The 15316-nt window shown below is 37.2% G+C and overlaps 1 protein-coding gene across 1 annotated transcript in view; it reads left to right on the top strand.

Annotated features, from left to right (window-relative positions):
• Positions 1–15316, top strand: part of DACH1 (dachshund family transcription factor 1) — a 364513-nt gene that overhangs the window by 254716 nt on the left and 94481 nt on the right. The window contains exons 6-7 of the mRNA XM_054399848.1: positions 4311–4446; positions 6764–6898. Coding sequence (XP_054255823.1) covers positions 4311–4446; positions 6764–6898 — 271 coding nt within the window. The remainder of the gene's footprint in view (positions 1–4310; positions 4447–6763; positions 6899–15316) is intronic.

Here is a 15316-nt window from a genome sequence, read left to right as displayed (position 1 = left end):
GTTATTGGAAGTAGGCATATTCAAACTTTGTCAGAAACATTGTGGAATGTTGTCTAGGGAACAGGAATGGCAAAGATAATGAGTGTTGGTAGAAAAGACTCAGGTGTTGGTAGAAAGACTGAGGTGAAGATATCCTAGAAGATGTCACTTCTTTGTTTGTCTCCTTAGGCACAGAAGGGTTAATCATATACATAGTACCTGAAATGTCTTCTCTTTGATATGGAGACCAACAGCCAAATTCTACCAACTTCACATTTTGGTGTACTTTTAAGGAAGACTTATGTAATGAGCCACTTTTCAAACAATGAAAACATGCTGCTGGAACAGAAAGAAAAGATATAGATGATATAGTGAAGAAAGTATTTGTGGTCTTCTGGATACCATTACTGATACTTTGAGATAATCTTAATACGAAATTACTTAAACTTTAGGAATGCATCTTATGATATGGTCTTTGCATCTATGCAAAGAGCTGTTCAAAAAACATAAATGCATCAAGACACTTCCATTTTAGTTGGAGAGACAGAGGCACTGTTACATTGCGGATGATATGTGGTATTTTGGAAAAAAATTGGAATGATTTCTGGTTCTAGACACAACTTCAGTCTCTGTCAGTTAAAATCTTAGAGCTGTTCTTTAAAAGATAAAAAATCCCACCCAGTGTAACACAGACACTTCTGTTATTTATGAAATGTGCTTGATATTGAAAGTCTGTAGCTTGTAATGCCATTGGAATACAAGTATGGGTAAGGGCACTGCAGCTCTCTAAAGTGGAACTTTCATATATGGTAGGCGCACTTTTGGAGGAGTTAAATGTCAAATTCTTAAATGCTTAGGACTCATTATTTGGATCAGTTTGCACCAAAATAAGGAATGCTTGAAATTTGGCCCTTAAGAGTACAATTGGTTAGCATAGTCTCCATTTCTGATGCATAATTGAGAGTCTTCCCAATTTAAAAGTCAATCAACTATATGTAAAATTGCTACCTGTGGCCTAAATTTTTCACACTGCTTATTATTTGTGAGTTCCTGTAGAAACAAATATGGAAGCAAAACTGGAGAAAACAGGTAGCTAGTGAAAGTTATGCTTTACAAATGTTAAATAATGCTCTATTTCTTATTTTCTGGTAAATATTCTCAATAAAGTTTTGGGAACTATTCAGATCATCAGCCAGCAACTACAAGGAAAGTGTTTTTGGAGTCCTGCTGCTACACCAGAAAGCAGCAGATATTTTGTAGGTCTTGTCTGTCGAGCCAGTGTAGACATCTCAAAACCCTTCAGTGGCTTAAATGGCTCAGATATGAGCACCTGAAATGTGCTGTAGGTATTTGGTTTTGGAGGAGGCTCCACTGACTTTGTAGTCTATATTGCAACTGACTGAAAGGGAGTGGGCCCCTTTGTGTAGCATCATAGATACAGATCACTGAAGTTTCATCTCTAGCTCATGTCAAAGCTGCATTTAGATACTTACATTCAGATGTGTTCGTTTCAATCTGAACCCTGCAGTTTCCTCCTCATACTTAATTCTAGCAAAGCAGTAATTCAGATATTTATTTATTTGTTTGTGGGCTTGTTGGGAGACAATGAACCTAATTACCAAACAAGCCAACACCAGATTCTCTAGAGAGATCTTTAATTGAGTGAATTAGGTTTCTCCTGGAAGTAGACAAGTTTGAGAAAAAAAAAACACTGGACAGTGGGCAGTACCCTAGGTGATTTCTGTTGTGAGAATTTTAACTAAATTTTGTTTCCTCACACTGTCATGCAGACCTGTACAAAAGTGGCATTTTACAGCACTTGCAAAATAGCTCTAATGATCTGAGCTATTTACTGAGCGCATTTTTGCACATTTAATTTTATGAAAAATTTTAAAGTAAAGTCTAAATGTAAAGCTAGTATTTTACCACAGGAAAAAAATCCATCTTTTCTACACAAAATTTCTAGTAAGAAAGACACTTTTTATTGATAATCCAGCACAATTGGTTTATCATTATGACTTTTTAGACCTACAGAGTATTTCAATTTATTATTAGTAGCATTTCCATTTGTTATCATATCTAGTTTTGATAGAGACAAAAAGTTACCATAGACTATATTATTGATCAAGGACTTATGAAGCAAAGATATAAAAAATTAGGTATGGTATTAATTTGTTTTCCATTTCTACATAGTTAAATCCCATATTTTTGGAGTTTTAAATGGTGTTTTACAAAGAAATTGATAAAACCAGTATATATGGTTTTCTCACAGAGTTTCTCTGCTATGTCTTATTATACGTGAATAGAACTCATTATCTGTTTTGTTTGTGCAGTAATTATATTTTGTTGTCCTGTGCATTCTTTTTGCTCTCTCCATCTCATAATACGTGCTGTAAAAGCACACATAAATAAATAGGATAAACAAATTAAGCTGTTTAAATAAATTAATTTACTCTGCAGCTCTGTATTCAAATCTTATGTGCTCACTGGATTTCATTTTAATGAAACCCTTCTAAGAACAATACATTATATGCCAAACAGTGAAATTATATATTAAATGAATGATTAAATATACTGTGTTCCAATTTATACCAAATCTGTGCACTGTGCATGCTTAAATCCTCCTAAATCTAATGAAATAAATCTTCTACATTCTGAAAACATCTGCATTATAATCCTCCTCTTGAATACCCAGTTCATGGACATATAAACACAATCAAAATCATAATAAGCCTAGAGCTATGTTGCAGTTAAACTATCCTCATCAATGTTTTTGACTTAAAACCCTGAGACTGTTAAAGTGGAATCCACTTAAATATCTTGAAACATTGCTCTGAAATGCCTTCTCAAGGCATTTCAATAAATCCATTGAATCTCTTTGCAATCAGAATCTCAAGTTTAGCAAGCATTATCTATTGATTACTATGTTGCGAAGTTCTGTAGGAACGCTTTTAGAGAAATAAATATTCATCTTGATCCTGTGAATGAAAACTAATAACTGCTGCAAAAGCTATTGGTGTGTGAGGAATGTGATGCTCTTTTGAGAAAAAATTTTAGGCATTTGCAGCAGCAACTTTTCATCCATGTTACTAAGCATGTAGTAAATGTGTTATTTCATTACTGAAGGCATTTAATAAGTTGGATGTATATGGTTGTTTATTGGGTTTACTTTGTGTTAGTGAGGGTTTTGTTTGTTTTTGTTTGTTTGTTTATTTGGTTGGTTGGCTTGGTTTTTTCCGTAGGAGGTCAGAATTTCAATTATCCAAAGAAAAAAACAAGCAACCATAACCCCACTAGTTTAGCATTTTCAGTCCTTCCAATATATTTCCATTACAGGAACTATATATTTTTATCAGTGTTTGATCAAAACAACCTATGCCACACATATTTTAGCAATGACATAAAGTCATTGAGAAAAGATAGAGAATTTTCTAGAAAGGACTATTATGTACTCATCTCCTTCTGTTCATTGTTTCTGTCAAAGTTCTGTGTAAATGTTATGTATCTATTTGCTGCACAGTGATGGTTCTCACAGAGCTATCACAGAACAGCAGAAGTGCAGTTCAAACCATCACAGTCCTCATGCTCTAATTTTCAAAATCAAGGAACATCTTGAAGTACATCATAGCTCCTCCTCACTACCATGCCAGACTTTCTCTTGGATAGAAAAGCATAAATGGATACTTTTCCTCATTCTGAAGTGGTGATATGGCCAGTGGTATGGTCACACCCTTTCCATTCCAGGTTTTTGCTCCAGGGTATAAACACATATTTGAATTTCATCAACCATGTTACCTGTGTAGGTTCAGTAAGGAGATTATATTTTCTGTATATCCCATAAGCACTTGCACAAGATCTCATTAATTAAGAAGCTTCTTTGAAATTAAAATAGGGAGTAAAATTCAGCATAAGCTAAAGCAATAGTGTCTGGTCTGTATTTGTTTACAAAAGTACATTGTTCCTACTCCCATAAGGCTAAAAAACTAAGCCAAAGTGTGTATTTCCAATTCATCAGCAGCATACTGATAGAAATGGGGGGGGGGGCATAGCCTCAAAAGTAAAACAAAAACCTTGTTTTTATAAATAGTCCAGAAGGCAGTTTAAAAGCCTGACAGGATGAGCAGCACTCACATTGCATACTCAAACATAAGGTCTGATGTCCTAAAATTGCCAAGTTTCATTTCAGAATAAACTGCAATCCTCACTTCAGCAGAGGAAAGAATAGGTTGTAATTTAGATGGAGATACAGTTTAGGGAAGTGATGTTTTCAAACAAAGTTTGAGTTTAACACTGCCTTTTTTTTTTTGCAATTATTTTTTGGTGGGGTCTAGGAACGTGTCCCAGACAGCCCTTCTCCTGCTCCTTCCCTTGAAGAGGGCCGAAGACCTGGCAGCCATCCATCCTCTCATCGAAGCAGCAGTGTGTCCAGCTCTCCCGCACGGACCGAGAGCTCTTCAGACAGAATCCGTAGGTCACATTCTTCTCCTTGTCAACACTTTAGATTTGATTAGGTGCAGCTGGTTTTTCTAATCAAAATGCCCTCATCTTAAATAGATCTCGTATGTATCATGTTCGGAAGTTCAGCTGCAATAACTATCTCCCAACATTATGTTCCCCAGTTTGCAGTATCATAATATCTGATGCTACATTAATGGGTACTGATATAAACTGCCATCATGTCATATTAAACATAAAGATATGAACTATGAAATACAGAATTGCAGCTGGGAAGCAATTTGCTAGATTAGTTTTAGAACCAAACATACAGTGTAAACATTTTTTAAAGAAATTGAGTTTTATTTAATCTGGTTACTCTAGTTTGATTTCTAAATTGAATCTGACTTCATAAGCAACGTTTTACATGGTAGAACTGCTTGGTAAGGGGAAGAATTAGGTTAAATAGATAAAAAAAAAAAAAGCACAGCTTAGAAATTTTCTAAATGTAAAAATTTATAATGGTGAGAAATATGATATAGAGAGTATTGTCATCCCACAGCTCACAAGGGGTGAAGTGAAATTAAACCACGGTGTCTCAAATTGATACCTTTTTTGTCCAGTTTCCCTGGACAAGATGTAAATTACATGCTAAAGACCTTGAATTCTATGGTATTCTAGTGTGATAACCTGGAAATGAATGTTTGAAATATATTGTTTTATGGATATTCACTTAAATTCATATTACTCTTGTCCATTGCTTTTATTATTGCTCCATTGCAAGTTTTTGTGCTTTTAGAGCATCTTTCCACAATAGAATTTGTTAGTAGGTGAAACTGGAGGATTTGGCATGCAGAAAGAAGACCATGAAATAGCTTCATGAAATACATGGTCCTGTTGATTAGGTGCAGCACGTGTCTTTTAGACTGCTTCCTTTCACGCTCTCATATTCAGGAAGCTGACTATTTATTGACCTTCAGATGAAAGATCTTTCATTACTATGTGATGAAAAATTACTTACCAAAGAAAAGAAAGAGGCCTGACCATGACAAGCTGAAAATTCTGTTTTCTTATAACTTAGACAATTCAGAATGCAGATTAAACTGGCATCCCATGTATGGTGACCTAACTATTTCCCCAGGCTCAACTCATGAGCCTTTCATTGTATTTTCTTTCCTTTGTCTAGCTGAGAGGGGGAGTGGTACAGCAGCTTTGGTGAGCACCTGGCATCCAGCCAGAGGGAACCCACCACGTAGTCCACAAGTAAAGTTCTAGGGAAAAAACTCACAAGCCTGGATTTGTAATATTTTTTTAATTGACTAGAGAGTAATATTTATTTTTTTTCCCCACAACCATTGAAGACTTTCCCCATTGTTCTCTATATAAATAAATTTTAAAAAACAAATTAAAATTGAGAGATGCTTGCTGGTTTTGCTATAGAATGAATGACCCTTTTCTTTTTTTTAAAGAAATCATACTATTAACTTACTCTCTTTACCTACCAGCAGAGAAGAGTGAGACTGTTGCACATTATTTCTTCCAACATGAACATAACAGAGTTTCTTGATCACTTCAGTACCTTTATTTATTTATAAAACAACTGTTCCATACCTGATTTGTTAATATTCATATCTGATTCTTAAGTACATCTGCTCTTGTGGTGCCAGCAAGAGTAAGATATGGGTTACATAGAAAATTAATACAAAAATGTGGGTTGCTTATGAAAAAATGCTTTACTTGAAATGTCATAAGGCTCTTGCAAATACATTCCTTTGGGGAAAAAAGCATAGAGATATAAACTATCTCATATGGATGTCTGAGGTACATTTGAGACTTACAATGTTTAAAAGATCTTTTCAAGCTAATTGATTTTCAAGAATTTCTTAATCCTACTGTTGCACAATATATTTTATAAAATAGTTTTTGTCACCTGGAAGGCTGCAATTATTAATTTAAGGAAATTAGGGGCTGCATATTGGTATTGGCAATATGCTGGAGTTTAAGTACAACTAAATAAAAGGATTAAATTAATAAGTATCTCACATGGAACCTTCTGTGCTTTCTGGTTTGCTTGATTTCACATTTTAGCTCTTGTTAAATAAACAAGAAAATGTTTGCGAACACACAACTTTGTGTGAAAAGACACCGAACTGTTCTTTTGAAAATTAATTGTTTTAAATCAGAAGTAACAGGGAGAAACTCGTTACACTGTGTGGTTACTGGTAGCACTAATTAAGTAACTTTGTTACAATCCTTGTATAATTAGGAGGAAGACTATATAAGATAGGTACAAAAGTGCATTGTTAATATGACAACTGATTTTCTGTCTGCCTGTGCTTGTGCCTAGCAGCTGTCCATCAGAATGGGCTATCTATGAACCAAATGCTGATGGGTTTGTCACCTAATGTCCTGCCTGGACCTAAGGAGGGTGATCTGGCTGGCCATGATGTGGGACATGAGACAAAAAGAATGCACATTGAGAAAGGTAACATGAATATCATGATTCTGCTGTTTCAGTGTAAATCAAGTGTTGTCTCAACAGACAAATAGTATTACAGTTGTGATTTCTTTTTTAATTGGGATTTTTTTGTTGTTGTTGTTTCACAAGTTAAATGTTAACAGGATGATAGCTTTCTTGATTCTTCTACTTTGTGGTCCTTAATATCAGTGAACAATATTTATATGAGTGAGGAATTTCATAAGTATTAGAAAGAAGGATGAGTGAAAAACAGTTTTACATTACTGTTGTGTCTCTGACCCTTCTACAAGACTGTTTAGGTATTAAGTTTGTGTCTCTCTCCAGTTGACTTTAATGACCTACTTCCCAAAGGGACTAAGCACCATGAAAATTAGTCCACGTGTGCAAAAAGGAAAAAGGCTAATACCACACCATTAAATTAGGGAATTGCATAAAATGAGGCTGGTATACATTATATAATGGGATTTAAATTTAATTGAGTATATGACCAAAGTGTTTGATCTAGGTGAATAGTCCACATGCACTTATGCAGATTATGACACCATTTCATCTCTGTTGGTATTCAAAGTTGCCGTTCAGGGTTGTTAAAGGGGATTTTAGAGGGGTGATATTGGTGTTGTAAAAGGTGCATATCATGTTATATTTACTTCATATATGTGAATTTTAAGTATTATAGGCTAGAAAGATTTTAGTTAAAGACAGGTTAGAAAATATGCCATAACCTTTGAAAAAAAAATGCTTTGGCCTTATCAGAAAAATCAGTTCTTGGAGCACAATAACAGAAAAAGTAAAAAGTATGATAGTGAGACACTGAAACAATGCCAGAGAAACTGCTGCAGTAATGAGGATTTTAGAATAAGACATTTTGTGCCATATATTAATAGTTATGATACCTTCTCTGTCTTATGCTTGTACACTGAGATATGAAAAAGAATTAAAATCTGGACAATTCTATTCTGGACAGGTGGCATTTTTAATAGGATTACCAGAAAAATTAATGGAAACAACATTTCTTTTATATAAACCATTTAGTCTGGTTCATTGCACACACAACCTGTTTTAGCTTATACTATGCCCTCACTCAGCCCCTGCAAATTGTATCCCTGCTGTGAAGTATGATGTGATCAAATAGGTTTGTTTTGAATTTCCATAAATGATTTTATTTCAGCCTTTGAAGTTACTCATTTAAGTGTAATCAGACTGGTAAATCCTGCAAGGAGAAGTACACATTAGGAATTGTTACTGTTTTTGCATGTCATCTAGGTTTTTTGAATGCTTTGTTTAAAATGGTGCACCAAACATATTTTCCAATCTGTTGCCAGTTCACGTTTTTTGCAAGGTCTGTTCTCAGTAAAACTGCTGAGAATTCTCTTTTTAACTCAGTCCTTGTTTAGGTCAAACCTTCTTCTACCCCCACCCCCTCCTCACTGTTCCAGCCTACTGAATTAATGGTAAATATTCATGGGCTATCTAGATTGATAGGTTATACTAAATTAAAAATTGTTTTCTGCCATGACTACATTTATCATGTCTCTCATACCAATCTTGTAACTTTAATACTAATCTAATCTGTATTAAAACAAGTGATTTAACTTACAGATATTTGAGGAGAGAGTAATTATGTACTTCTGTCACTTACAGCTTACAATCAGATTTCTAAACTGTTGCTTACCACTGCAAATCATTCAGAATGCAACCATATTTAAAAAATGCAAACATGTAGGTGGTGGTGCTCTTATAGTTATATCATCCTATATCATCTTCATATCTTCATCATGTGATTCAAAAGAAACAGAAAGAGGGGAAAGCAGAAGTTCTCAATAAGCATTGTGAAGCATTTAAACATTACTGTGTTTTCTTCTAAGCCACTCTTTATTGGCAGAAGTCTATCAGCTGCAACTGAAAAGGTTTTTAATTGAACCTGCAAGAGCCTGGGAAATTCTGCCTGGTAAAGAAAGCCCTGTCTTTTCCCTTGTCTTTTCTTCTCCTAAAAAAAAAAATGCATAGACTCAAAAAGTGATCTGAGGGAAAATCTATTTACAGTCAAGAGAGAATTTAAAGGGGGAACAAAGTTATAGCAGAGGCAACTGATCAACACAGCAAATTTTGAAAGAATATATACTTAGAATATGTACTTAGAATATATACTGTCAGAAGAAGTCATGTGTCTGAACTGATCTGTGAGTTGAATACAGGAGAGAAAACACTATTTATCTGTTATAAAACAAAGGAGCTAATTTACCCAGTCTACGCAACACAGTGTAATGTATTTAGAAACAGCTGGCACTATTGGCGCTTGCAAACTGAATAACAGTTTGAGGATATTCAATCACATGCATTTCTATTAAAAATCCAAACATAATTATTATTACTGGCAAAAATGAGTTTATTTTACTGAGGAGGCCTAAGCTACCAGTAAATCTCTTATGGAGTTTTGTTTGTTTTTTTTTTTCCTTTAGACTGTCTTCAAAATATGTTCTCAGGACCTTGAGTGACTTCACCTTCCACTGTAGTCAGATTGTCATTATCCTACCAAGAATCAAGTTAGGTTCCATGGATCAGATTCTCTGTCTATTAAAACAATATTTGGGCCAATATTTGTTGCAGGAAAATGAAGAGTTTCTGTTCTCAAAGACCATATGTAATCCATTGATGTTGGGAACATCTTCCAACTACTGACTCCAGATGTGCAGCTTGGCTTCTCCTAGCTTCATGTCAGGCCAAGACCCATTGTACATATCTGCAGTTCCACTCACTTATGAGAAGAAAACTTAGATTTCTTAAGGGTTCTGTTGTGGTTCAGTTAGGTTCATAGTCTGGATTAAAGGGGGCACTGCACAGCACTTCTGCCCCACCATGCATAAAAATCTCAAGATGTAATTATCTGTATGAACAGAAAATTCATCTACCATAGATTTCCAGGATTTTTTCCTTATTGGAGGATAGCAGGTTTTCAAGTTTTATTGAAAGGGAGCTGTAGAAATACAAACAATCCAGGGAAGAGTGAGGTAAGTTTAAGTACGTGATCTTAGTTCAGGTACTTGACAGCCATCATCAAAACCAAGTATCTAATTTTGTAAGCTGTAATTATGGAATATTTGATGAAACACGTTTGGGTTTATTAGATTGGATTTCACAAGAAGGATTTCACAAAGAGGTGATTCAAGACAGCCAGCATAGCTTCACCAAGGGCAAGTCCTGCCTGACCAGCTTAGTGGCTTTCTATGGTGGAGTAACTACATCAGCGCAGAAGAGAAGACCAAAAAAGTGTTGTCTGCCTGGACTTTTGCAAAGCCTTTGACACAGTCCCCCGCAACATCTTTCACTCTAAGTTGGAGAGATATGGATTTGATGGGTAGACTCTTCAGTAGATAAGGAATTGGTTGGATGATCACATCCAAAGGGTAATGGTCAACGGCTCAGTGTCCACATGGAGACAGGTGACAAGTGGTGTTCCTCAAGGGTCTGTACAGGGACCAGTGCTGTTCAATATCTTCATCAGTGATCTTGACGGTGAGGTTGAGTGCACCTTGGGCAAATTTGCAGATGATACCAAGCTGAGAGGTGTGGTTCATAAGTCTGGACAGGATGGAGAGATGCACTGAGGAGAATCTCATGAGGTTCCATCAGGCAAAGTGTGAGGTCCTGCACCTAGGTCAGGGCAATCCTAGATATTAACACAGGCTGGGGAATGATGAAATTGAGAGCAGCCCTGCAGAAAAAGACTTTGGGGTGATGGTGAATGAGAAACTGGACATGAGCCAACAGTGTGTGTTTGCAGCCCAGAAGGCCAATTGTGCCCTGGGTTGCATCAAAAGAAGCGTGGCCAGCAGATGGAGAGAGGTTATTCTGCCACTCTGCCATTCTGCTGAGACCTCACCTGGAGTACTGTGTCCATCTCTGGGGCACACAACACAGTAAGGATATGGATGTGATGGAGTGGGTGAAGAGGAGGACCATGAAAAGGATCAGGGGGCAGGAACATCTCTCCTGCGACTACAGGCTGAGGAGACAGCCTGGAGAAGAGATGACTCTGAGGAGACCTAATAGCAGTCTTCCAGAACCTGAAGGGGGCCTGCAACAAGGCTGGAGAGGGACTGTTTACAAAGGCCTGTAGTGATAGGATGAGGGGCAGTAGTTTTAAATTAGAGAAGAGTAGATTTAGATTGGATGTTAGGTACAAGTGCTTTACCTTGAGGGTGGTGGAATACTGGAACAGATTGTCCAGGGAAGTAGTTGAGGCCCCATCCTTGGAGATATTCAAGGTCAGGTTGGGCAAGTCTCTGAGCAACCTGATCTAATGGAGGATGTGCCTGCTCACTGCAGGGGGATTGGACTAGATGACCTTTGGAGCTCCCTTACTTCCCAAACCATTTTATGATGCTATGACGTACATGAAGTAGAGGTGTCATTAGAAAACATCCATTCAGGTTTTTGTGTTAAAATTGCATCTCTAAGTCTTTTCAGGTAAAGGTAAGTTTCTATGACTCAAAGAGTGTGCTCTAGCTAGTCCCTGAATTTTGGTGACGTGTATTTTTCATTTATCCTTCTCCGCTGTTATCTAATGTCCTGCAGATCTCCCATTCTGATGTTGTGAGAAGTTGTGATGTTTTTTTTTTATGGCACTGAGAACTTGTTCAGCTTTTCAGTTGTCTGTTAAATCTAGAAATAGTATAGGAAGGAAAAGCAAGAGGACAACCTAAGCACTAGGCTACTGAATCACAGAATGTTAGAGGTTCTAAGGGACCTCCAGAGATCGAGTCCAAGCCCCCTGCCAAAAGCAGGATCACATAGGGTAATCCACACAGGGATGCATCCAGGTGAGTTTTGAAAGTCTCTAGAAGGGGAGGCTCCACAATCTCTCTGGGCAGCCTGTTCCAGTGGTCTGTCACCCTCACTGTAAAGAAATTTCTCCTCATGTGGAGGTGAAACCTTCTATGTTCAAGTTTGTATCCATTGTTCCTTGCCTTATTACTGTGCACCACCGAAAAGAGATTGCCCCCCATGCACACACTTGATACCCAGCCCTCAAATATTTGTACACATCGATGAGATCCCCTCTCAGTCTTCTCAAGACTAAACAGCCCTAGGGATCTCAGTTTCTCTTCACATGGGAGATACTCGAGTCCCCTAATCATCTTTGTGGCTCTCTGTTGGATTCTCTCCAGCAGGTCTCTGTCTCTCTTGAATTGGGGAGCTCAAAAGCAGACACAGTGTTCCAGGTGTGGTCTCACCGGGGCAGAGTAGAGGGGGAGAGGAACCTCCCTAGACCTGCTGGCCACACTTTTCTTGATGCACGCCAGTATACCATTGGCTCTCTTGGCCACAAGGGCGCATTGCTGTCCCATGGAGAACTTGCTGTCCACCAGCACTCCAAGGTCTTTCTCTGTGGAGCTGTTTTCCAGCAGGGCAGCCCCTAACCTGTACTGGTGCCTGCTGTTATTCCTCCCCAGATGCAGGACCCTGCACTTGTCCTTATTGAACTTCATGAAGTTTGCCTTCACCCAGCTCTCCAGCCTGTCCAGGTCATGTTGGATGGCTGCACAGCCTATGGGGGTGTCATGATCCTCTTCTTGCTCATCGATACAAAGTATTTCCCAAAACAGAGTTAAAAGTTAAAACACACACCCCTTGGAGATATGAATTCTAATTCCTTGTAGGCAGAAGAGAGAATCAAACTTGTGACATTTTCTGGGCAGTATCCTTAATCACTGCGCTTTGTATAAGAGGGAAATATATTTTACCATTGTCTCTTTGCCCTTATGACCCAGACTCTGGTCATACAAGGTCTCCAAGGTAGAATTTATAGCTCAATCCTGGTGCCAGGGTTTCTCTATTTACTAGCTCCAGTTAGCTGCATGTCATTTTCTGTTAACTGGTTCTATAAGGTTCTGCTTACTAAATTCATTAGATCCCAACTCACAGTAGCTGGTTTGGGTAATGTTAAAGTGATGCTGGATGCAGTGCCTATTCATAACAGCCCCTAACTGGTGTCTGCATTGCAATACCTATCCTATGCACCATATGGGAATGTTAGACCCAGCTCAGGTTCGGCCAAGATTCCCTCCTGGGGGAAAAATGCCTAAAAGTTAGTTGCTTTAACACCAAATTCAGATGCTTAAGTATTTTATTGGATCTGGCCTTAGGGCATCAGATTAGAATTTTCTGTCTGCATCAATTTATATTTTTTTAGATTGACACCAACAGCAAATGAAGCCTGAATGTCATGCTTACATTTTAAATTGAATATGTTATTTGAGGTGTTACGGGAAGGACACTCGCTTGTTGAAAATATGCATTCTGTTTTCTGTAACAAAATATAAAATATTCACCAGGTGCACAAAAGAAGCTAAACTATTTCTTTCAGCAAGGCTTTTAAACTATGATATTAATGGAAATTTCTCAAGTAATTTTCAGATAATCAACAATAACTGTTTCCTGACTGCTATGATAGCAGCAATTAAGGTATGACTTTATCAAATCCACATATTAAAAAGTCCCAGTCTTTCTCTCAGATTTTATTTTATGTCCCCCTGTAGAGATGTAAGCAATCAGACCTCTGGCTAATATCTTAGAATATTGAAATTCCAAAATATCCTTAGTGCAAAATGGAGAGTAATTTAAATATTCCAAGGTTATAATTAGAATTGTATTTTCATGTTAGTATTCAGACATCAAAAAGGGAACTAATGATAAATATGTCATCCTATATAGTTAGGCATTCATTCTGCATTATCAGCAGTAAATTCTTTTATGATAAGTATATAATGTAATATTTATTCACCTTAAAATATATAGAAACATGTGTTTTTATAAATGTAAAAGACTCAAAGGAAATTTCAGCATCAACAAGGATTCTCTTCTACCTGATCTGTCCTCTCACAAAGTCAGCAAACAAATGGTGGGGACTTATGCATAAATTCTGTTTATGGTCTGTGTTGTTTGTAGTTAGTTCTCTGAGAAAACTCTTTTGTAAAGAGAGCTATTACCAGCTGACAAGACTTTTCATTCACAGCTGTGTTGTCCAATTTCTTGTGTAAACATACTTCTTCAGTTCATCTTATTTTTTGTGTACATAAATACACAGAGATACTTTTACAATAGGTTTATGCTATGATTCTATTAAAACTACCATGTTTTAATATAATAAGAAGAATATAAACAGACCATGATAGGTATCTACATGGAACTGCATTTGCAGTTAACACATTTCAAGTCTGCATTCTTACTTAATTTAAAAAATATTAGTATATTAGTTTGTAATTCCTTAAGATAATGAGTTCAGACTATGTGTTTATATAGAATCACAGAATCATAGAATGGTCTGGGTTGGTAAGGAGCTCCAAAGGTCATCTAGTCCAACCCCCTTTGCAGTAACCAGGGCCATCCTCAACTAGATCAGGTTGCCCAGAGCTCTGTTGAGCCTCACTTTGAGTATCTCCAGGGATAGGGCCCCAACCACCTCCATGGGCAACCTGTCCCAGTGTTCCACTACTCTCATGGTAAAGAACTTGTTCTTAACATCCACATATCATCTATCACACTGTAAAAGGGATCTTGATTGAATTTTACTTTTCAAACTCTAAACAAATAGTAGTCAAATTTGTAACCTCTGACAGACAGTATAAAGATCCACTAAATGAAATGTTCAAGAAAGCCAGTATCAGCCTTCCCACACTCCAGTTGGTGTGTCTTTTCACTCAGTCCAAAAGGCTCAGGAAAGCTTCAAGTACATTAAAAGCTATTACTGTTAATGGACTACAAAGGTGAAGAAATGAAATTGCAAGTTTTTTTTCTTAATGGGCTATTATTTACTAAGAATCCAGAAAACATTTATTTTTGTTGCACAGAAAATACAGAAGCCTTTCATATTACCAAAAAGTATGAATAGCGTGTGTATGCAGGAAGGAGTCCACCTCAACATGAGGAGAAACTTCTTTACAGTGAGGGTGACAGAGCACTGGAACAGGCTCCCCAGGGGGGCTGTGGAGTCTCCTTCTCTGGAGACTTTCAAAACCCACCTGGATGCGTTCCTGTGTGGACTATCCTATGTGATCCTGCTTTGGAAGGGGGGTTGGACCTGATGAACTCTTGAGGTCCCTTCCAACCTCTGATATACTGTGATACTGTGATACTGTGAGTGCAAAGGTAGTACAAACTTCTGAAACTTTTTTTTTTCTAGCAAAATATTGGATAAAAGTGTTTCTAGAGACTCTAAGCCATCCTCCAACAAGGCACTTCTACAAACTTATTGGCTACTGCTTTATTCCACTAGGATGCTTTACTTCTTTATGCTGTTTAGGAAGTTATTTGCGAAAAAAAACCCTCACAAACAAAGTTTTTATGCCTCTATTGAATTTGGTCTTCGAATTTGGAAAGAATGCCAATGGACTGAGTCAGGAAAAAATCTGCTTTTATGCCTGC

The sequence above is a fragment of the Indicator indicator genome, chromosome 1 (assembly GCF_027791375.1).
Source record: "Indicator indicator isolate 239-I01 chromosome 1, UM_Iind_1.1, whole genome shotgun sequence".
NCBI classification, from domain to species: domain Eukaryota; kingdom Metazoa; phylum Chordata; class Aves; order Piciformes; family Indicatoridae; genus Indicator; species Indicator indicator.
Note: the sequence above shows the minus strand (reverse complement) of the source record. Positions and strands in the feature narration are given on the sequence as shown.